Below are 25103 nucleotides of genomic sequence, written 5' to 3' on the forward strand. Positions count from 1 at the left end.
TTAGAGTATCAGTTCTTATTACACAAAAATTTAACCGAAAACTGAAACAATGAAAAATTCCTGGCATTCTAAAAAATTCCTGGGTTTTTCCCCGATTTTCTTGAGGATGACAAAATTCCCAGTTTTTCCCCAGATTTACTGGTAGTCCCAGAACATATACACCCTGTTTTTGTTATATGCCCATAGTTACTGTGCTGTGTCAGGTTAAGTTAAACACTGTGCAAAATTTTAAAGATTCTACAGTTGTAAAAACATATTGTATAAAATGGATTGATTTTAGCTGATACATTGCAGTGAATGGAATGTCGATAAGATATTGAAATTTTATTTAAAATTGAAAGCAGGGTATCTTGTTTTGTTCTTACATTATTTCGTTTTACATCCAAAGGACGCCTGTATGTGATGTGCCCTTTCATGTCACTGTGCATCGCGAATCATGTGGTCACAACAATTGTCACATCTCACAAACAATTTAACATGTCAGAACGACGTTTTTTGTAAATGATAGCATGTAAGGAGGCATATGTGTTGTATAATAAATAATATTAATAACTTTTTTATTCACCAAGGTATGGAAGTAACTCAGCTGCAGTAGTGAGCGGTCAGTGGCTCAAGATGCACACTGACATACCACCATAGGAAAACCCAAGTGGTGTACCTACCCACATTCACAGCACCTGGAGAACAGCGTGGTAGGATATGTATACATGCCCAAATCAGCAAAAGGGTTAAAGAGTGTATCGAAATAAAGAAGAAAAGAAAACCTAATAAACAGGGATAGAGGTTTCAATTTAAATAACTCTTAGGATCTGGCTCTCAATTTATTAAAATCTTGCCGGCCATCATGTCCATCAGATTAGAAAATGCTACGGAAATTTGCATTTCACAGAATGTCAATGTGTGCTCTCTAAGAGCATCAAGGAGTGCAGAGGACATTGGGAATCAAACTTAGCGATAAACAGCAGTTTGAGACCAAAAATAGCTCACAGTCTGGTTGAAGTAGTCAGAGTCTACACACAACAACAAAACTTGCAGCACCTGAAGAAGACTGCTGGGTTGGTTGTCAAAATATTGTGCAGAAAATGGAAACAACAATTCAGCTGAACATCCAGAAGCTCATTATTAATCAATCAACACTGAGAAAACATGAAATATCATAGCTGTGTTCCTGGTGGCTGGACACAGCATGACTCTGCACAACCCCATGCACTTCATAGAGAGCTGGAAGTGCTTCTCCTGCATGCAGCTTATAGTATGATCAGGTATGTCCTGGTCACCTACTATCTGGAGCTGGTAACAGCTGTGGCCAGAATGGACGATGATACCCGCACAGAGTGCCCAGTGGCCCTGAGACATCACAGGGAGCTGATGCTACTTTTTCTTTCTGAATCACAATGTCTTTCAACATCAAGATGTCTTTCTGTGTCATGATTTAATGGTGTCTTGTCTAGGTGGGGAAACAGAGAAGTTGATGGGTTTATCAGTAGAAATAAAGAGTAATTAAAAGAGAGTGAAAGTAATGGATTACAAATTAAGTGAGAGTAATGGACTGCAAATTAAGTGAGGAGAGAGAGAGAGAGATTGTAAAATGGGTTGTGTGTGGGCTATGTTACAGGAGAATAATTGTTCTAGACTGTAAGTACTGACTTAGAAAAAAATAAATACTCCTAGGATATGTTGCTCAGTGAACTAAGCCCTGAGGAATCTGAGACAGGCATTGAGCTAAGGAACTTCAAGGTATGAGCCTCACTAGAAAAAAGGAAATGCAATGAATAATGTAAACTTTAGATTTGTAAATAATTGTCAAGGCTTTTTAAGGAGATACCTTGAGACAAATCTGAGGTGGATTTGTGAAAGAAAGGGGTAATTATGCACCACCGAATAATATGCTTTGCACAGTTGAGTAAAATTTTGAAACCTTCCCCTGGTTGTGCTAGAGGCAAGCAAAGAACAGGGAATGCCATCAAGGGAGGACTGCTGGTGTAGCATGTAATATGGTCACAAGTCAGACTTAATTTCTGTGCACTGTAAGAGCTGGGTGTCCAAGGTACCAATGCAGCAGAATGACATAATATGGAGAGAGGCATATCATCACTATGATAACTACACAGAGTGGAGTAAGAAAGCTTAAATCAAATGCAAGAGTAACTATTCACTACACTGACTCTGCAAAATGTGGCCGTCACTGTCACTGACAGGAAGTGTGGAGACACCTTTCAGCTGTAACCAGAGCAGCCAGATGAGCTGACCAGATGCAGCAGAATGACATAATATGGAGAGAGGCATATCATCACTATGATAACTACACAGAGTGGAGTAAGAAAGCTTAAATCAAATGCAAGAGTAACTATTCACTACACTGACTCTGCAAAATGTGGCCGTCACTGTCACTGACAGGAAGTGTGGAGACACCTTCCAGCTGTAACCAGAGCAGCCAGATGAGCTGACCAGACAAGAACAGCTGGCCAAGTGATGTCACTGCCACCTCACAGTAGCAAAGCAAACATATCAGTCCTGCACATCTATCACTCCTGCTTCAGTGTAGGGATCTACTCAGTTCACAGCCATCCATCATGGAGGATGAACCTATGATGGACTATCCCTTGCTCATCTAGCCATCCACAATCTTTGATGGAGCAGCAAGTCCCTCATCGGGAAAACAGCTGCCATGAGCTGCAGTGCCACCAACTGAATCAAGACTGATGGGGAGCTATGGGCGCCATCTTCAGAGTGGGCCTTGTGGTGGCTTAACCAGTTGGTCCAGTGAGCTGACTGTTACCTGTCAACGTGGGTGCACGCAACTGCAACTGTCCACTTCTGTTCCTGTGGGCAGACTTTGATGCTGCAAGTGTCAGCCGGCCAAAGTGTGACTCCGCACAGCTTCATGTAGAGGCAGGAGTCGTGTTTCTCCTGCATGCAGTCTATGGTAAAATCAGTGAGCCTTGGTCACCCACTTTCTGGAATAACTAGCAACTGTGGCTGGAGCAGAACCTATCACCCACACAGCATTGTCAGAGGCCCTGTGATGCCACAGGCAACTGACATCAATGCTTCCACCACCCTCTCTGCAGGTCGCAACGGCACACTTTGCACTAGTATTGACACGTTCCTGGCGTGGTGTACATCATTCCTAACCCACTGCCACAGGTGGCTGAGAGTCAAGACAACTGTGTATTTTTGCACAATAACAGTTTACTTTGTTAATAATGTTTCACTAGTGTCTTTGATGGTCCAATAGGCATCAACCCAGTCTACTCTGCACCACAGGAACCACACCAGTATGTTAACCCCAGCCTCTATAATACAGTGATTAACATTTTTGTTGAAGATGTGCATCTACAGGTACCCAAGTTGTGCTGAATTATGTATATTCTAGTACCCAAGTTGTGCTGAATTATGGATATTCTAACTCTGTATCAGCATTTTAGACCATGTATTTCTAAATACTCTCCTCTATGTGCTTATGAGGTCCGAGATGAAGACAAAAAATGGATACCAACTCAGAATAATTATGGAAACTGTATCAGAAATGACAGCTCATTTGTATACTGTTTCAAGAGATGGAAATGAACATTTGGCAAGTCAGTCCTGGTGGAAGATCATGTAACTAAATCTATACTAGCCATTCATGCCAAAAACATATAACTCTTCCACAAATTCCCAACAACATGTGTAAAAAATATTAATTGTCTTGTCTCAATAGATATCCTGTAATTTTATATCTGTAAAATTAGAATGAAGACATGACATTTCACCTTATTCAGTACATTATTAAGTTTATGAAATCTTATAGAATATTTTAAGTTTAAAAAAATAAAAATGAGCTCACAAAATATTTCCAAGTGACATTTTGTCTGACTTTAAGCATTAGAAGTATGATCTACATGGCAGCAATCTCGTTTATTTTAAAGAATAAATGTGCTCAATACTAAAGGAACTTCCATGGTGTGAAAACTTTTAAGCACAAAAAAAGAGATGACTTACTTGAAAAGACCAGCAAACGGTGTTACAGGTGTTGAATGAGCCCCAACTGAAGTAACAACCATTGGTGCCGCATTTAAAGCAGCTGCACACAGAGTAGGATTTTCAGCAATCCACCGCGTAATAATTTCCAAAAGAGCATTTGGTGGAGGATTTGTAACATTCTTCTTATCTAAAATAAAACACCACAATACACTAAAAGCTGTCAACACCCAACAAACACTGTACTGCCAAACATAACAATGCAAAAATCTGCTCTTCACTTTAATTACTTTGTGGTAACATGGAAGAAAGTTCTGTATGTGGTTCATGCTAGTGATCTACTTCTATTAAAGCACTTAAAAACTAATTCTTACATTTTAATAGTTTCACATAAGCATGAGATCAGGCACAACAAAACTTGTAATTTCATTTAGAATCTCATCAGATTATCCAAACCCTGTCCAACGAATTTAATTTTCTTTAATTATGGGGCATCACAAGAAAATTATTTACAACACACAGGGTTCTGTTAGGAAACAAATGAATTTATCAGAGATGAGCTCAGTAACAGTCCATTATCAGTTAGAGTGTAAATCTCTAATAATGCTGGTCACACACACTGTTGAAACAAAAGAAAGACCATCAAACAATTGTAGCCACCAAGACTTTTTCAGCCATTTCTTGACATATTGCCTGATGCCATCTGTTTCACACAATGGCTGTTTGACTGATAATCTTAGCAAGGAAAGTTCTGGCAGAATGCAAATAATTTAGTAGTGAAGGAGATCGTTTGTACTCTCGCTCCACTTATTCCAAAAGATAGCAAGTTTGCTTTCTCTTTTGTGCATGCCTGCTATTTGGTTATTGATAATCTCTCGTTTGGCCAGTATGACTGGCTGACATTCTCAAAGAATTTCCTACACCATGACCAATGGAGTAGTCCAGTCAAACATGTGAGCAAAAGTTAGATTATCAATCACATAGCTGTCAGCCAAAGAATCCGAAACAGACATTTCTAGGTAACCTGTAAATTAAACAAATGTCAGCCGGGAGCTTGTAAAAGGTTCCCAACGGGCAGCTCATGCAGTTATCACTGGTAATTAACTTAGCAGTCATACAACAAAAAGAATTGCTTTACATATCTTTAGACATATATGCAAGGAATGTGACAACGCTCTTATTTTAAAAATGGAATTTGTATCAAATTTTTCATTCTTTAGATAAACAGATTCTTAGAGGCACTTAAAAATGCATACTCAAAAATCTTCTTTAAGGATGACCTCAGGATAAAAACTCATATGCCTTCAGTGCTGCCAGAATTTTAAATCAAAATCACAGTTTTATTTTATTATGTGTAACATATAGCCACAAACACAAAAAAACAACTCATCACTTATAGTTTCCTCTAATTGATAAATCAATGCTCTATACAGTCTAGTTTAAAATACTGAAAACTTCAGTGTGTTATGTTGGTGTGTGTTGTGCAATAAGCAGAAGGTCAAATACAATACTGACCAACAGTCACATTTCTATGAATTTTTCAAGTCCTATAGTTTCTTTCAATTGGATCAACTGAAAAGAAGTACCTTATATGATTTGGAAGGTTTATTACAAGTGTAAATTTATCTGTTTTAAACATTTAAGAAAGTGGTGGGTGAATTTAAATGAAGCAGTTTTTATCTTTATGATGATTCACAACAGAGAACGTCCTCAACTACAAATACAGATGAAAACATAAAATCATGGTACTGGATTTTAGTAATTAAAAGAGTATAACTAATGCCATAGGCATACAAGAAAAAAACAATAATGTACAAATCACAAGATGAATCAGCTGAGAGATTTTCATGAAATATTATGCCGCCTTTGGTGAACGTCAACAAAACCTAAATGCCAAAATGGCTATCTCATGTCTTGGAAATATTTTTAAAAGATTCCCATTGATTCTCCGAGCCAATCTGGCACTGAAGATAATGAGATGCAGGTCCTCCAACTCACACCACAAAAAAAAAAAAAAACAGCAATCAAAGCAATGGACAGAAGCCAATGGCTCTGCAGTCAAGAAAGGGAAGTACATTTCAAATGCTAGGAAGGTTATGGTTCTGAGATGCAATAATTTTCTAATTGATTACCTTGCAAAGAGTAAAAAACTAACTGATGAATAATATGCAGGTCTTCTGGACCAATGCAGGACAAATTCATAGTAATAAGTTTCTATTGACTATGAGAAAAATGGAGCATTTAGCAGTGGGAGTTGTTGGGATAGGCACCGTGCTTACAAGATTTGGCAACCTCTAACTTCAAAACCATACTACAAGGATGGAATCTATTCATTAGAGGAATGGTGGATGAAGAGTGCAGTTCAAAAAGGGGACGCTACTAAAACTAACTACATTTCTGTCATAAAAAACACAGTTTTTTACTATCAGGGGAAGAGGAAGAAAAAACACTCTCAAGCCTTGGGGCCACTGTCTGCCAACTTATGAGCAGTAGTAGTACTCTGGGATGACAGGTATTAATTAGGGGGCAGGGAAAGGGGGAGGGGAGACATAATTGAGAGGGAGGGAAGGGCAGAGACAAGGTGAGGAGGAGAGATGGAAGGGGGATGGATGATGAACTCAATGTCATGGTTATCAGTGACCTTACTGAAAACATTTAAAATAATTTTCAATTTAAAAGAACTGATAAGTATACTAAAACAAAGGACAAAAAATGTAATTGTGAGCATGTCATCCTACACGCTCACGTACAAATCTTCGCAGTCAAATAAAATTATGAAATGCTTAATGTAAAATATTGCTTCATTAATTGAAGGTTCACTAGATACAAACAACAAAATCCTTCCTCACATACAAGTGGCTGGTTGAATACTTACATACATATAAAAAAAACTGGAGTAGTGTAAGTAGGACTCATGCTCTGAGGGTTGTGCACAAACAGAATTATGTATTTAGACAGTTCATCTACAAGTTTTGATGTGCGAGTTTGCAAATATCAAAATACGTGACATAAATTACAGTAACTTTGATTGTATTGACTTAAAAGCTTAAACTTCTTTACGTTGGCAAAGAACTGTAGACCACAGTACTTGACACAAATTTTAGACAATTCTTGTGAAAAAGGAGTTTTAACAGATGGACAACAAAGTGATCCTACAAGATTCTGTTTTTAGCAACTGAGGTACAGAACGCTAAAAATGGGAAATTAACCATCCTCTAAAACATTTAAATCTGCTCCTTAACAACATAGAAAAGAGGCCACTATCTGCATAAAAATTTTAAAATCTTGGGGTATGTGGGACAGGGAATGGCATGGCAGGGCAGGGCAGGGGAGGGGAGCAGATAGAGGGAGAGGGGAGAGGTGAGGTGTGCAAAGGTAGGGACAGAGAGAGGGAAGGAAGAGAGGGTGCGGAAGTGGGACAGGGAATATAGCGGGAAGAAGGAGAGGAGTAGAGTGGAAAGTTGGGATAGTGGAATACTGGACAGCGAGCAGGAGTTGCATGATGAGGGATTTTGATGCAGGATATGGTAGAAAACAGAAAATAATTTTGGAGGGGAAGAATATGATGGACCTCAGCTCAGGGCACGAAGGGAGGTAGTCAAGGGTGTAGTGTACCTTTTCAAAGCTTAGGTGATAAGGAACATACTGGTCAGTTTGCTGCACTCATATGAGCATTATTCAAATAAATTTCTGACTATACTCAATCAGAATTCTCCCCCATATAGCCAGTGTTTGGTTATGTAAATAATGTACAAATACTTTATGCAGAAGTGTTTCTTGGCGACTCAGTGGATAAGTGTCAGACTGCAAATCCAACACCATGTGCTTCTGTCTCCATTTCATCCTAGTTTTTTCTGACTTTTAACACTTTCTCCTCTGCCAATGACTTGTTAATATGAAAAATGACCAGTTGTACTTTAGTTCAGAGTTTGTATTAAACTGTAGGTCCTTGTTTAATTGGGTGGATAAGTCAGTTTAAAGGTTGGGGGAAGGCTGGGATATACTAAATCGAATATGACCATACCTAATAACACAGTGTAGTGTTGAAACTAACAGACCTACCTAATAAAGCAGTGTGGTGTTGAAACCATCCCTGAGAATGAGAACAGCTCTACTTAGTTTAAAGGGTAACAAATGTAACATAAAATGCTCATAGGCTAATAGTCTAACCAGTTACGCTACTCTACTGACACTCTCCAACTCAACTAGATTTGCACTTGTCAAGACCGCCTCCTTCCCTCCCCACCTGTCCCTGCAGACATGTAGGTCTAATGGATTAGGTTCAATGGACTTAACTGGGCAATAATACAAGTATAGCTGACAGACACACATCTACAACAACAACTACTTTCTCAGATGTACCGAAGTTGCTAACTCTGTGGATTCTGTTGATATAATAAACCAATTTTCTTGTGTTTCCAGTGCTACAAAATGAATGAACAATGTAAGAACACAGTGGTTTTTAACATCAACAGACATTAAGTCCAATATTTCCTAAAACAATGAGCATGCTTAAAATGATGTGAAATCTCTACAACAGCCAACTTAAACCATTGCAGCACATTTGCAACTTGTAACTGAGAATGTGTCAAGAGAGGAATTGAAGATTTTTCCACATTTCAAAACCAGAGGGACAACATAAAGCTATTGTAGCACTGTCATACCTTGTCTATGATCAATGGATGCTTATGACAAACTGAGTTTTATCACTCAGAAACGGTACACCATGGCTTGAAACTTCCTGGCAGACTACAATTGTGTGCCAGACTGACACTTGAACCACAGACCTTTGCCTTTTGTGGGCCAGTGTTTGGATAGCTCCATAAGTAGAGCACTTGCACTCAAAAGACAAAGGTCCTATGACTCGAAACTGGAACCTTTGCCTTTTGTGGGCAAGTGCTTGGATAGCTCCACAGGTAGAGCACTCGCATGCAAAAAGTTCTAGTCCCAGTCTAGCACACTGTTTTAATCCGCCAGGAAATTTCAAGTCAGCCCTTACTTTGGAGCAGAATGAATATTAAATCTGGAAACAACCTCCAGGTAATGGCTAATCCCTGTCTCCATAATATCCTTTCTTCCAGGAGTGCTAGCCCTGCAAGACATGGATGAGACCTTCTCTGAAGTTTGGAAGGTAGGAAATGAGATAATGGTAGAAGCAAAACTGTGAGGTCAGGTCACGAATCACGTTTGGATGGATCAGTGGGTACAATTCAACGTTCTAATTCAACGTAGAACTTTCTGAGTAGTTAAAATGAAATCATGGGTAACCATCTCTTTGATTATGTCATTCTTATGCTAAGCAATTGACACAGGGATATTTAAAATTGTCACAAATAATGATGCATCTCTAAGAATGTTTCACAATACATTTGTCAATGATCTTGTATTTTTCATCCATTCTATGATCTCACTGGTGCTGTAAGACCCACTTTTTTTTATTTAAATGATGAACAATTCAAAAATATCAGATTATGGTGTAGAAGTTACTAACCAAAGGACACTTACCAAGAAAGTAAATGATTATCACCAGGAACAAGTTTCAGAATACATTATTATTGCAAGGAGGGAAATATATGTGAATAGTTGTGGGTATGTCAAAAAACGGATTTTTGACATTATAGCCCACTAGATTGAGGTTATTCTCAACAGACAATCATTAGCGTGTTGATGACTTTCTGGAACTCATACCTGCAATCGTATAGACACAATGCTATATGGAATTCGCAGATATTTAGTTTATACCCACAGAGAGTCATTGCAACAGCAACTGGTAAGGAAAGCAATTTTGTGAATGTGTTTATAGTATTTTGAGTGTCATTCAGTAGTTCAATTCAGTTGGAAGATGAGCAAGATATAAGTGCTGCTGCTGCTGACGATGATGATGATGATGATGATGATGATTACACACGTGGTGGATAAGATCATAGAAATATCAAAATTTTCCAAAGCAGTAAAAATGCCAATATAACATGATGTAATGCCCAGTTACCATCACACTTTTTATGTGCAAACATACTTTAAATTTGTCAACTACAAGTGGTGCTAACTGTACAATTTGATATCTTGAAAAAACTAGACAATAGATATCATTAGCCAAATGCAATGTGTAAAAAAGTAATGCTTTACGAAATGGTGCTGGATGCTCAAAGTCATCCAAAATAATTGTTTCTGGACAAGCATTTGATGAAGTGCACTTCATAAAAGAGACTAGTTCGTGTAATGAAATGAAATAAATTTATTCAATAAGTCTATGAAGCTACACACAACTTTGGGTTTGAAACTTTTCAGAAGACATAGCAAATATGAATACATAAAAGAGTTTTACAACATGCTGTGGTCCTGTTTCTGAAGCTCTGTGCGCACAAAAAAGTGAAAAAGTGTATTATGGACATTTCGCAGCATGCTTGATGGCTCTACTTAAAATGATGTGAAATCTCTACAACAGCCAACTTAAACTATTGCAGCACATTTGCAACTCCCAACTGAGAATGTCTCAAGAGAGGAATTGAAGATTTTTCCACCTTTTGAAACCAGAGGGACAACATGCAGCTATTGCAGCACTGTCTTACCTTGTCTATGGCCAACAGATGCTTATGATGAACTTCAGACACAGCAGCCAAATTAATGTCAAAGAAATTAAGTGACAAGTTTGAAAAAAGTTGTGACAGAAAAAAGAACGAAAAAAAATTAATTTTTCAGTTTTAAATCAGAGTCAAGAGATGAAACTGACATGAAATCACAATGACGTTATTCACCCAAAATTACAGATGACTGATGAATTCTCTAGTTTTTGCTGAAAAAGTTTAGAAGTTGAAGGTTTTAGGTCATTACCCTGAAATGAAAGTGATTTCCAATAGATATAACACACAGCTATCCACTTTGACATTTGAGGAATTTTTCTTTCTTTGTATGCCACAATGGCAAACCTTCTGAAACTAAATTGACTTTCTGATGAGATGTCTGAAAACTAATCTAAAAGCTACAAAGACTAATCTAATGGCTACTAAAGAATGGCAAGCAACATGAACGGTTCATTGGAGACACATCAAACACCAACAGCACACTGACTTGCAACTATCAGATTATTCAGCAAAAATGGAACACTGCACACATAAGGGCCACTCTACGGATAATAGTGATGTGAAAATTGTAGGTTCCATCTTACTGTTTTGGAACTCAAGTATTTATGGAAGTAATGGAGATCTGATTAGCAGATGAGAAAAGGCATAGAATACAGGCCATGCTATAATTAAATTTGAGAGAATACATTGTAGTGTGATACATCGAGTTAGAACATGACTATCCAATCACTTTCTCCACTTGTCACAAGGACCCTGTCTGTATCTGCAAGGTATATTGATCGCCATCTATGGTGCTGCCTCACATTAGAGTGTCAACATGTGGGACATGTAAGGCAGCTCAAGGTTCACGCTGGGGATGGCTGTAAGATAAGTGGCCAAATTATTAATGAAGAAAAATGAAATTGTGTATGTGTATGCTCAAAATTTAACAGACTACTTTCCAAAGCATTATTATCAGATGCCTTGCTTTTCATTACATGTGCTGCATCACTGTATACTAGGATCCCCCATGCATAAGGCCTTGCTGCTGTGGAACAAAATATTTGAAAAAGAGATGCAACACCAAACCCAATGCCTTTTGTAAAATTTGGTTGGCCAAATGCATTCAAACCCATAATGATTCCTTCTGTAAAGGATAATAAATTCCACACAATTTCCAAGCAGCCATGTCTATCACTGTTGTATATGAATCTGTTATGTATCATTTAAATGAATCCTCCCTATGCATTCAAAATCTTAAACCTCTTTTCTGGTTCAAATTCATGGATAACATCTTCGTGAGTGGTAGTTTCTTCTGTTTTGTCCAGAATCTCAACACGTTCTGCCAATTACATTTTAAATTATCTTTCTCAGCCCAAAGACCTATCTCTTTGAATGATGATCCTTAACACACCAATAGCTGTATGGAAACAAGTCAATATTAAAAACACCTATCAACAGAGCCTCTATTTTGATAGTTGCCAAGCATTCAACATTAGGCCTACAAAGTCCCTCTCTTACAGTGTTGGGAACTGCATGCACCAAATCTGCAGTGGGAAGCTCCATTTATCTATACAAATGAGCTTACGAAAGCCTTTAAAGACAGACAATATACTGTCCAGCAAGTCCAGAATCAAGTGCCCAGTGCCATTCCCATTGAGACATCAACAATATCATTACCACTGGGAAACAGACGCTGACAACTTCTCCCCTTACCACCCAGGCAAACAAAATACTCCATCACAAGGAGATCTTCTATTGCCACACACTGGGATGAGGTATATTTCACCCAAAACCATATCTTTGTTCCCCAAAGTAGTATTTCATCATCACACAAATACACTCTCAATCTTGCACTATACAAGCTATTTCCTTGTGGAGTCCTCAGTTAGAAGACTAGACCCATAAACCCACCCACCACATCCTAATGGGAGTCCAGATGCAGTATTTCCTACTACATTACTGAAGTGGATATGGTGTGTAAGATAGGCTAAAATTACTGTGCAGTATTCTACGTGAGTATGACAGCAAAACACGTGTATGAATGGCCGCCATCTAACTGAGTTTAACCAAAAATCTGTTTTGAACATGTTACACAGTATGACAACAATGTATTCAACATCTGTTTCAATATTGGTGCCAGTTTCAACCCTACCCAAGCATCTGGACAGTACACGTGGTGGGAATTAACCCTTCATCACATCGTTTCCTGCCATGTTCTTGGTAGAATCCCACATTACTAACCATCTGTGGCCACATGCTTCCTATTCCCTAACTCCCTCTTCATTCTCTTACAACCAGTCTTTCTTATCACCATTTTTACATTGTTTCTGTTTGCCCTCTCCTCCTCTTCTGTGACTGTTACTGGCAGCAATCCATGTTACCCAACTTCCACTGAAAACCATCTGTATTCCTCTCTCAAATTTGAACATAAATCATAGGCCAGGATTTACAATATATTTTGTTTATCTGTATATCTTAATAGTAACAACAAACAATTTTGTAATGAAAATTTTGACTTTTTAGATCAACAGTTGTAAATATGTACAAATACTTACCAAGTTGATTTAAAATGAGAAACAGAACAAATGGAGCAAAATACTTCTTACTTTCTGCAAATAAAAACTTGTTACATCTCATGATTCAACTACATACCTTCGGAGCCATACATATCTGCTACAGCTGTCAGAAAATTGGCTGTAAAGTGTGGCGCCAGCTGGGGCAAATCTTGTAGCACACTTACTGCTTTTGGGACCAGCACAAAATAATCTTTCACCAGTCCCCGCACGAGCTCCATACTGACTTTAGAAGTGCATCCAAGTTGCTATAAAAAAGGAATTGAGAATAAAGTAAGCAAAATAAAACAACTGTGCAACAATGGATAAATTGTTGTTAACTGAAGATTTCACTATAATATTGCACATAAAAAAATTTACAGCGTAAAATACTGTTTATATACATGCAACTCATCAGTGTAGTAATTGGTTTCCTAAAATGTAAATCAGTACTAACATATTATCAAATTTTCATTTTTACCTGCATCCATATGCCTGTTGCACTTAGTACAGGAGTATTTTTTGTTGAAATTGCCATAGACACAAGTTTGGCCAGAAATCGACATCTCTCCATATTTGTCGGAGGGAATAAGGACATGAAAACAGTGTTACATGTTGAATCATTGTTGACTCCTCGAAATGAGAAATAATCACACAATACTTCCAACAGCTGTAGTTCTTGGATGCAGGTCAGCTTCTGTGTGGAAAACACAACACAAAACATTTTAGCTGGCAATTTTACAACTGGCAGGGTTGAAAGAAGATTAATACACAACAGTTCTGGTGACTGTCTCTGATCACATTTAAAGCTGTATTTGGACTGTATTTTTAAGCAGAGTGAAAACTTGAGAAGATTGCATATCAAATATTCAAGAAATAAAATGTCTAAGCTGTAACAGAAAATTAGCTGACTTCGTAGTGCGTGGAAACTTGGATCCATACACACAAATTGTGATCAACACAACTGCTTTGTCTTAAAGAATACAAGAAATAAAAAATATGTCACACTTCCTGGCACATTAAAACTGTATAAGGAAAGGGACAAAAAACCTTGCCTTTCATAGCAAATGCTCTTACAGACTGAGCTACTCTGCAAGACTAATGACCCATCCTCACGTCTTTACTGCCTCCAAATCTCTCCCCTACATTCCAAACTTCACACAAGCTCTCCTGCACACCTCCTTGGATTATCATTCCTGGGATACTAGGGAGATATGGCTGGGGGGGTCTGTAACTTGTGCAGGAGAACTTCTGTGAAGACTAGTATGGAGCAGACTAGAGCTGTGAGGGCAGATTGTGAGCAGTGCCTGTGTAGCTCAGTCAGAGAGAACACTCCCTGTGGAAGCAAACTTTCCAGATTTGAGTCTTAGCCTGAGACACAATATTAATCTGCCACAGAATTTCTTAACAGTGCACACAGTGCTGAAGAGCATAAATTTCATTAAAAAATATAAAGTTATGAATTTCCATTAATTACAATATAAATAAAACAGATGAAAAGTTAGTGATACTGGATGATGATGATGATGATGATGATGATGATGATGATGACATTAGTTTCAGGGCACTTAGTGGCATGATTATCAATGCCCCTGCACGTTATGAACAAATGCTTAGTGAGAATAAAGTCTTTACTCATTAGCAATTTTTATGAGACAATGGTCCATGTACACATATTAGAGACTTGGAAGACTATTAGCCAATGGTAATAGGGAAACTGGTTGCTGACCAATATAGTAAAAGGATACTGAAAATCTCCCATGGAAGTGTGCATATCTGTGCACGCCCACACCATTTCCTCACACATAAAGAAAATTGTAGTATAGTTTTGACTTAAAATACTAAATAAAAAAAGAATTAGCTGAAAAAGTGTGGTATCATATAGCGATTGCAGTGCCACACCAAAGTTGGCAGTACAGACAGACATTAGTGAGGGCTCGCCACTATCTGCAACAACCAATGGGAGGGACTCCAGGAAACCACACTTCCCTCTCAGCAGAGCAGCACCCTCAGGCTGAGGTCTTTATAGTGTGCAAGAGCTCACCGCAGTTCTTCAAGACATCAGCTTCAGCAGTCAACATCATCGTGTATAGGATTTTTTTGGGTAGGAGACAGTATAAAGCGCATGCATAAATTTATAACTGCATCTTTCTATCAATCACCAGATTGACCCTTAGATTACTACACACTTACAACAAATCTCAGTTTGTTAGTAAATATGTTCTCCAACCATACTGTCACAATTGGAGGAGACTTTAATCACCCAAGAACTGAAAGGGATTGTTTCAGTCATGTAAGTGGTGAGAGTGAGAACACACCCTGCAAAGCAATACTAAATGTCCTATCTGAAAACTTCCTGGAACAGACTGCAAGACTACTCATGATGGAAATCTATTAGATCTAACGGCAACAAATAGTCATGACTTTTATTTACGATTTCCATATTTAAAATAGTCCACAGCTTGTGGTTTCGCGGTAGCATCCTCACTTCCTGGGCACAGGGTCCCGTGTTCGAATCCTGGCAGGATCAGGAATTTTCACCTGCCCAGAGATGACTGGGAGTTGTTGTGTCGTCTTCATCATCATCATTCATCACCATTACGGTTGGAAGAAGGCAACGGCAAACCACCTCCATTACGACCTTGCCTAGTACGGCAGTGCGGGTCTCCCACATCGTTCCCCCTACGCTCTGTCAAGAAGCATGAGGGCTTCATTTCCTTCCATATTAAAAATGGTATCAGTGATCATAAAGTGGCAGTAACAACAATCTTTACCAAAGTACAATAGTCAATCAAAACATGTAGAAAGGTTCAGTAAACTACATAATGGCAACAGTGTCACATCTCAAGGAGCAACTTGAAACATTAATTCTGTACAAGAGCATATAGAAGAATTGTGGCTCATATTTAGAAGACCAAACACTGGATACACATGTACCTAGTAGAACAGTTCATGACTGAAGCACCCCTCCTGCCACCCTCCACCTCAACGATAAGAAACTTTAAAAAAAAAAAAAAAAAAAAAATAAAAAAAAAATAAAAAAAAAATGTATCACAAAGCATATGGATCCTAGAGAAAAGCTAAAGGAAACGTGTTTGGGCATCCAAAAGGCGATGCATGAAGCCTTTGATGAACACCGCAGTAGAATCTTATTGAAAGTCTTCTCATAAAACCCATGGCAATTCTGGCCATACATAAAGGGTGTCCAGGTACACATGGCTGACACAAGAACTGAAACTGATAGTAACAAAGCAAAAGCAGAGGTGTTCATTTCAATCTTCACACGTTGGTTTCCAGAAGGAAAACAGTGTTGTTGACATGTATGAACCATGTGTTCCATGAGTAATGCATGTCTGGTAATCCTAAGCCCGATGCAGTCACTTGCCCTGTTTCAGGGAAAGCCTCTTGGTCTGCAAGATCTGGGCAGTCACAGACCATGGAATTACCGGTAGGTGGAAGCTCCAATTTTACATGCATAATCGGTTTCCCTGGTGATATGGCTGCCAAGCAGAGAAAGGTAGCCAAAGTGCACTCTGTGTACACATTCGCAGGAGTCATTCAAGATGTGCAAAGGGTGCTTCTATATGCCATGAAGAGCACAGGGTGCAGCCAACTGCAGATATTGGCTCCTGTCGGTACTAACAATGTGTATAGCTTTGGATTGGAAGAGAGACTCTTTGGTTTCGGTCAGCTAGCTGCAGTGGCAAGGACTGCCAGACTTGTTAGTGAGATGAATTGGAGCACACCATCTGTAGCATCATCGATAGGACTGTGTGGAGACTTCTGGAACAGAGCCAAAAGGACAGTATGAAGCAGAAGCTCAAATGATTCTGCAACCATGAAGGTTGCAGATTTCTTGAATTGCACCACAGGATGGTGGGTTTTCAGGTTCTGCTTAATAATTCAGGCGTCCACTAAACAAAGGAAGCAGTTACATGGGTAGTGGATGCTGTAGGGAGTGGACTAGGTGGTTTTTTTAGTGTATCTTGGGAGACTACAGAAAGGGTGTCTGGCTGAAAGGGTGCACTGCAAAGACAGGATAAGAGGAGACCTAGCTACAATTAGTATTGTAGTTATGAATTGTTGCAGCTGAATTGGCAAAGGACTAGAGCTCCAAGCACTAACAGAAAGAACAGAAGCTCAAATCGTTATAGGTACAGAAATCTGGACCTAACTGTATTCAGGAAGTATAGATTAAATACAGTTGGTCATGGAGTGTTCATTGCTTTCACAAGCAGTTTACCTTGCAGTGAAAATGAAATAAATAGTTCCTGTGATTTAGCGTGAGTACCGGTTATACTTGACAACTAGAATAAATTAATAAATAGTTTCTTTTAATGACCCCTGACTATGATGATACAGTAGCTAAACAATTCAAAACTTGAGTCTCAAAGAGGTAACTCACTCATAGAATTACAGTTGGTGGTAACGTCAATCTACTGCCATTATGTTGCTGAAAATATACATTCCAAGTCAGTGGTAGGCATAAAATGCTGTCAGAAATCATCCTGAATGCTTTATTTGAAAATTATTTTCAACAGTTAGTCAGGAGCCCATTCAAACTGTAAATGGTTGCGAAAACATGGTGGTGGTGGTGGTGGTGGTTTTTGGGGGAAGGAGACCAGACAGCGAGGTCATCGGTCTCATCGGATTAGGGAAGGACGGGGAAGGAAGTCGGCCATGCCCTTTGAAAGGAACCATCCCGGCATTTGCCTGGAGCGATTTAGGGAAATCACGGAAAACCTAAATCAGGATGGCCAGACGCGGGATTGAACCGTCGTCCTCCCGAATGCAAGTCCAGTGTCTAACCACTGCGCCACCTCGCTCGGTGCGAAAACATATTTGACCTCTTAGCAACAAATGTAAATACGGAGCATCATGACGCATACAGAGTATAGTGACCAAAAGATTGTTGTAAGATGACTGAATACCATAACAGCCACATCCACAAAAAACAAATATGCAAAATGTACCTATAAAAAAAAAATTTAAAAAAAAAAAAGATAAAAATTCATTGACACCTTCCTAAGAGAAAGTCTCCACTCCTCCTAATCTAGTAATCACAAAACAAGTGTCGTTTGAATTCAGAGAAATAGTATTGATGGCAACTGAGAGACACAGATCAAATAAATTAATAAGAGAGAGTACCGTTCCCCCATGGTAAACAAATCAGGTTAGAACACCGTTGCAGAAGCAACTAAAAATGCAGAAATTTCTCTTAACCTATATAGCTTAAATGCAGTCCACAATGTCATGAAACACACACACACACACACACACACACACACACACACACACACACACACACACACACACACAGCACCACAACCCAGTAACAGAAATATCAGTTAACCTTTATAACTAAAACAGAGCCCCTATAACTAATATCAAAAACCTAAACTCGACAATATAAGTAAAACAAACTCTATGATACCCATAAATCACAATCCATCATAATTATCAATAACTAACAAAGCAACCCAAAAGAACTGCACTAACACCAATTTCGACAACAAGAAAAACAGAATTATGCACATAAATACACAAACCATATGTACTATAACAAAAAAATAAAAAGTACTTACTAACCAACGAATCTAGTGACAGCAAAAACAATATGTCATCAAACCAACTCTCTAATGGCCATCCACGACTTCTCAAACCAGGAACCCCTACAGATAAAAAGCCATATGTTATCGTGCTGACAGCATCATATGTACTGGTCACTGGACAAAATAACTGCAGGAATTTAGTCGTGGTCAACATGTCATCACCCACTGCAGCATGCAGGGACCTATTCATGAATTTCGTTTTCATGCCCATAACTACCAAAAAAATAAATGATAGTAAAGTGAATCTCCAACCATAAACAGCACCCGCACTAATAATTCCAAACGCAAAAATGAGTTTATTGCGCATAGCTGCCAACGTCAAAATACCACACTAACAAACCCTTCCAACATTATTCTCACAATCAGCACTCAAAAAGGCCAATGAATCACGAACAGCGCTCATGAACTATTTAGAAACATAGACATCCCACACTAGAAAGCACCACCACATACTCCAACACATCCTCTGCAAACACAATCCATTTCAAATAGGCCACACTACCAAGGCATCAAACAACACAACACATTTATAGCACAGATCAAAGCAGATGGGTGGCACCACAATTTTGGTTGCTCCAGCATTTTATGTACACTTGCAAAACATCAGAGCCACAAAAATCCTGGAACAAATTAGAACATGTATGTGAAGACAGAGGACTTTATGGAAGAACTGGTTTGTTGAGAACACTCCATACAATTTGCCTGGAGAACTGTACATTCATAGAAGAGTACAGAAAAAAAATAATTTCCACTTTTTATATGTTAAATGCTTCGTAGTGAAATATGAATGGACAGGACACATTTTATTGGCAGGGGTACCTGATCACTATAAATCAATTATCATGGGTTATCCCATCACAGGCAGGGCTACCTGTGAAAGCAGTTGTGATCTACAAACTGCACTGTGACCACTGTGCTGCTTCCTACGAGGGCACGACAACCTAAAAGCTGTATGCCTACACAAATGGCCACTGACAAACTGTGGCCCAGAGAATGTCGGACCACGCAGTTGCTGAACATGCTATCCACCACAGTGTGCTTCATTTCAATGACTGCTTCACAGGCTGTGTCATCTAGATCCACCCAACCAACACCAGCTTTTCTTAATTGTGCAGACAGGAACTCACTCTGTATTATGCCCTATGTTCCCATAAGCTCCCCTGGCCTCAGTGTTCGCTAGTCCCTGTCCTTCACTCACCTATCCCCTTCCCTGCCCCCACTCCAGCACTACACAGCCTTCTATTCCACCAATGCCCCCATAAGTCTTTTTGCCCTCCTCTACGTCTCTCCTTTCCACTCACCCTCCCCTCTGCCACCTCGGGACCTCCCGACTGCACCTAGCAGCCCTACCCTGACCCCACTGAGGTCCTGCATGCTACCACAAGCAGCACTGAACCTTCGCCTACCCCTACCCTGCTATCCCTCTACCTCCCTGCCACAGCCTCCTCTTTGTCCCACCACCTATCAGGCACAGCTGCTGTACAGTTGACCTCACTGGTTAGAGATAGTGGTCGTGTAAACCCACAATGGATTACAACAAAAAAACTGGTGTCCACTGTGGGATCCAGGCTTTGATACCTGGCTGAGTATCTTTACTAGGAAGTAAGGTACCTTAGAGGATGAATGACAGGATCTTCTCTTAGGAGAACTAACAAGCCCCATCTTAGGATGACCTGGCTTGAGCTTTCAAGGTAGATCAATTACAGTGAACAGGCAGAGTAGTTCTTTTGGTGTACAGCAGGAGCAAAGAAAGAACAAGTCAGGAAATCATCCACCATCCTGTATCACAAGAATATGAGACCACAGTGAGCAGACTGTTGCATTAAATATCAGAGGATGCCTTCACAGCAGTTACGACAATCAAGGTCAGGGCCACCAACATCTGAATCAGTGACACATACATGCCTGACCACACCAAATTCCAATATTACACTTTCAGTAAATGTGAACACAGTGCCACCCGCCTGACCAACAGACATGGTGAGTGAGTCACAACATGGTATGGAGACTGTGGCTCTGAGAAAGGACAAAAAATCACCTAATATCAATCTGGAAGGTAGTGAACCCTTTGCTTAGCAAAAAGTGTTGTCGGACACATTTAAGTTAACTCTGAGAGCTTTGGATGGGAATAGGGATGAGGAAAACAGACATTCTGAGAAGAAAGGAAGACTTGGTTTAACATCCCATCAACATTGAGGTCATTAGAGACGGAGCACAAGCTCGGACTGTGTCAAGAACGAGGAAGGAAATTGGCCGTGCCTTTTCAAAGGAACCATCCCGGCATTTGTTTGAAGCAACAGAAACCCCAAATCTAGATGGCTAGATGCAGGTTTGCAGGTTTGAACCATCATCCTCTCGAATGCGAGTCCAGTGTGCTAACCACTGCGCCACCTCGCTCGGTTATATTTTGAGAAGCTAATCTCTAATTGGGAAGGAGGCATGAGGAGTATTCATACAGGGAATCAAGGATGAGGGGATTAAAACAGTGGTGAGAGCAAGAGGAGTGCATTTAACATAAGCTCACGTAATGGATTGTGCGTTAACAGAAAAAGCATTCATTGCCCCTTGCAAAAAAAAAAGTTCAGTAAATCCAGTCATCCAGCACGAGATTACTGCTTTAAATACAAGAAAGGAGGTCATAACACAAGGAACTGCACTACCGAGACACATCTAAGGAAAATATACATCATGGAGAAGTGAAACGGACACATCATCATTTGTCGCTGCCGAGAAGAACTGAGGAAGCTCTATGCACAGGTCATTACATGGAAAATGGAAGCATGCATCAATTGGCGTGTCATTGATGCAATTTTCAAGGGCATTCCAGGCCATGTGATAAGGCAAGACCCGTGATATAACTGTAAAGAACCAGGACCTCAGAAACAAGGAAACAGAACAGAATAAGTACGCAGTTGACCAACGGTACAAAGTGGTAATCAGTAGACTGCAAGGGAAGGAATGATTTCGTAAATATAAGATGCATGCAGGGAAGCGTTTGAATCACAAGTCTCATAGTACATAGTAATAAAGGGATCAGCACTGAAGAGTACAAACAAATGGATAAAACTCAGTGGAGTCATTCAAGAAGTAACTGAATCGCACAAAGCCAAGATGTTAACGCTGAGGATAGACGACAATATGTGTGTGTGTGTGTGTGTGTGTGTGTGTGTGTGTTGAACACAAGTTTTACATAGAAGAGGAGTAGTTAGATGAACCACATGAAGGAATCTGAAGCAAAAACATCTGCAAGAGTTCAAAATTAATCACAGACTATGCAACAAAGAAGCTATTGGTCAAGGGCAGGCCCAGGAAGAAACAGTAAAGAGAAACCGATCACAAAGGCAAATGCGACACCAGAGGTATCAGTAAGAATCCACACAGAATCGGACATAGAGCCGAGAGAGAAGAGTGCCTCTAGAGCAAGAAACCTGTTCTTTCTTCAAAGAAATAAGAAGCGATAGGGCACCACAGCTATGGGAAACAACGAACAAAGATGAGCAGCAGACAAAAAGGAAGGATAGCCTGTTTGCTGTTACACAAACAGTTCTTCGAGATGAATGATTATAAGGATCAAAGTGCACAACACAGATCTGACCAAAGAAACAATCGAGAAGCAGGACTTGCAAACAGGTGTGTATATACCTGCAGCCTTGGTGACTGTTCAGAGTGTCACTTGTGTCACTAGTTTTTTGAACACCACCAAAGAAAAAGTTACATTGGCATGAGCCCCCCGGTGAAGATAGAAGCAGTACCTATCATAGGAGAAGGTGAGGAATGCCTCACACACAGTATAATTTCTGTGGATCAAGAGACAAGATAAGGTCGAGAATTAGCAGATTAAAGGAAATGGTTCGAGTGCATCACTTAAACGAAGAAGAAATTACTTCAATTATTGAACTGTGTATTGCATATCACGATGTACTTCACCTGCCCAGAGAGAGATACTGAAATGGTGAAACAGAAGCCCAAGGGAAAGTGATAAATATCCAGCCTTATCAATTACCAGAGGCACAAAAGGAACTCTTCAGAAATGAGAAGTTATTACGCTGAGCACAAGTGTGAATTTTCCATTACTGACGATTCTGAAGGAGACAGACGTTTCACGGAAATGAAAGTGGAAAAGAGTTGCAAGTTACCAGATGTTAAATGACAACAGCATTAGCAGTGTATTCCTGCTATCATGTACTGACAAAATTTTAGATAGTTTAGGAATAGCCACATGCTTCACCATTTCAGACTGTGGAAAGGGTTACCATCAGAAACTGCACAATGAGAAAATGGCCTTCTCTACTCCAGAAAAACATTATGAATGCAGAATAGACAGTGGAGCTAGTTTTTAGAAACTGACAAACACATTACTAACTGAGCTTCAGGGATTGGATTGGATTGTTTTGTTTTAGGGTTTAAAAACAATTGGGGTCATAAGCGCCCAAGTCAAAACTATAGAACACGAAGACAGAGAGGAGTTAAAAAATAACTACATGTCACTTCCAATCAACGTAAGAGAAGACAGCTAAAAACAGGAACATGGAGAAAGGTCTACAAAATACACCACGGAGAAAAGAAGGTCCAGAACTAAAACTTAAATGGTCTTCGCCATACTGTTACGACAAATAAAAAGTAAAGTGCTGTTGACAGCCCATGTACTATTTGCTAAAATGGGCGATAACTCAGACTGCAAACCCAAGCGGGAATGAAAACGGTTAAAAAATGGGCATTTTGTCAAGGAATGATGGACAGTTACAATTTGGGCATAGGGCCAAGAGGAGGTCATCCAAGTCGCTGGAAGAGGCTTAATAATCTGAGGTTTATTCCCATGAAGGGAGGACCAATGGTGATGCCAAAGTGACACCACTTCCTGACAGATGGCAACAGAGAGATCATGGGAGGGAATATAAGAACAAGTGGGCTGAGGTACGAGGACTACAGTCTTGGCAGAAGCATCTGCAGCCTCGTTTCCTAGCAGACATGACCGGGTACCCACATAAACAACACAGTAGCTCCATGAAGAGTGGGTGACAGTTTTCCTGGAACCGCTGCACCAAGGGATGGGCAGCGTATAGTGCTCAGAGACCTTGAAGGGTGCTGACAGAGTTTGAGCAGAGGACACAATTGAAAAACCTGTGTCACAGGATATGCTCCATGGCCTGAAACAGGGCGAAGAGCTCTGCTGTACATACTGAGCAGTGTGCCGGAAGCTGATACCGAAAAATGTCGGCCCCACTGACGAATGCACACCCGACACCACGGTCAGTTCGAGAGCCATCAGCATACACAAAGGTACTATAGCCAAGTTCCATGCGAAGGTCGTGAAATTGAAGGCAACAGAGTGAGACTGGAGTAGTGTCCTTAGGAAGTGAATATAGGCCAAGGTGAACAAGGGCCACTGCATGAAGCCAATGTGGTGAAGGGTTCACATCATACAAGAAAGTTGCAGGTAATGTGAAGTTAAGCTGCCAGAGCAAGAGCCGAAAGTGGACAAAGAGGGACGCACCCCATATTGGCAATCAAAAGAGGCATACGATGGGTGGCCATGCATGGCAGACAAACGGCATGCATACCTGTTGAGGAGAAAGTCACCACAGTAGCACAGTGATAGTTCAGCAGCTTTGGCACATACTCTCAACTTGGCTTGAGAGGTGGCATGAGCCCCCTCTCATATTTCTATCTTAGTCTGAGTAATTCAATCTTCCTCTCTAATTGCATGCAGTGAAAAGTCGCTATTCCTTCACACGAGGACTTCCCACGCAGCGTCTCTCATCACCTGGGTGGTCCAGTAACAGGCGGGCTCTGCTGATCTTGAAAGGGTTAAGCCGACGGGTGTGAGGGAGCAGAGGGCTTTCCAGACACTGACATTGTCATAAGAGCGGAGGAGATACGCCGACAGGGGCCTGAAGGAGCGGCTGGGCTGGAGATTCTGTTACTTCGCAGAAACTCAGTGAAAACACTTTCTGGTGGGCTACCAGCGAGGCTTGGGAATGACTTGTGTCCCCAGGCAGTCTTGGCGCGCAAATTCCCGCGTTTTCTGCAAAATCGTAACTGTGATTGGCTTGCTCAGGGCATAGCTCCGTGACGTAGCAAAATCGGCGCAGAAATTGGCGCCAAGAATCTCCACTGGTGGAATGGTAGTGCTTCGGCAATATAGTGGAATTTTCCGCCGGTTTTCGAGTTGCTGATTCGAACGTTTAACCACGGCCACTGTTGTGGGGGTGGAAATGTTCTGTGTTCGGTTTGTACGGGTGCTCTGGTGGGAGTCGGTTCTCGCCTTTCGGTCAGAGTAGGTTACAAGACTGAGTTCTCGCTGCTCTGGACAGCCTGCCTTCCATTGGCTGTCTAATATACTTTTATTTGATTGTAACTGTTTAACGAAGTTGCTGAAGTTTCGACTTCAATTTAACTTTCCGAGTACAAGC

At 40.2% G+C, this 25103-nt stretch overlaps 1 protein-coding gene across 5 annotated transcripts in view; it reads right to left on the bottom strand.

Annotated features, from left to right (window-relative positions):
* LOC124605906 (uncharacterized protein C7orf26 homolog) overlaps nt 1–25103 on the bottom strand; it is a 42660-nt gene that overhangs the window by 12963 nt on the left and 4594 nt on the right. For all 5 annotated transcript variants that reach the window (XM_047137853.1, XM_047137855.1, XM_047137854.1 and 2 more), the window contains exons 3-5: nt 13560–13775; nt 13179–13347; nt 3985–4153 (exon numbers count right to left, since the gene is read on the bottom strand). In XM_047137853.1, coding sequence (XP_046993809.1) covers nt 3985–4153; nt 13179–13347; nt 13560–13775 — 554 coding nt within the window. The remainder of the gene's footprint in view (nt 1–3984; nt 4154–13178; nt 13348–13559; nt 13776–25103) is intronic.

This window comes from Schistocerca americana, chromosome 3 (genome assembly GCF_021461395.2).
Source record: "Schistocerca americana isolate TAMUIC-IGC-003095 chromosome 3, iqSchAmer2.1, whole genome shotgun sequence".
Lineage (NCBI taxonomy): Eukaryota > Metazoa > Arthropoda > Insecta > Orthoptera > Acrididae > Schistocerca > Schistocerca americana.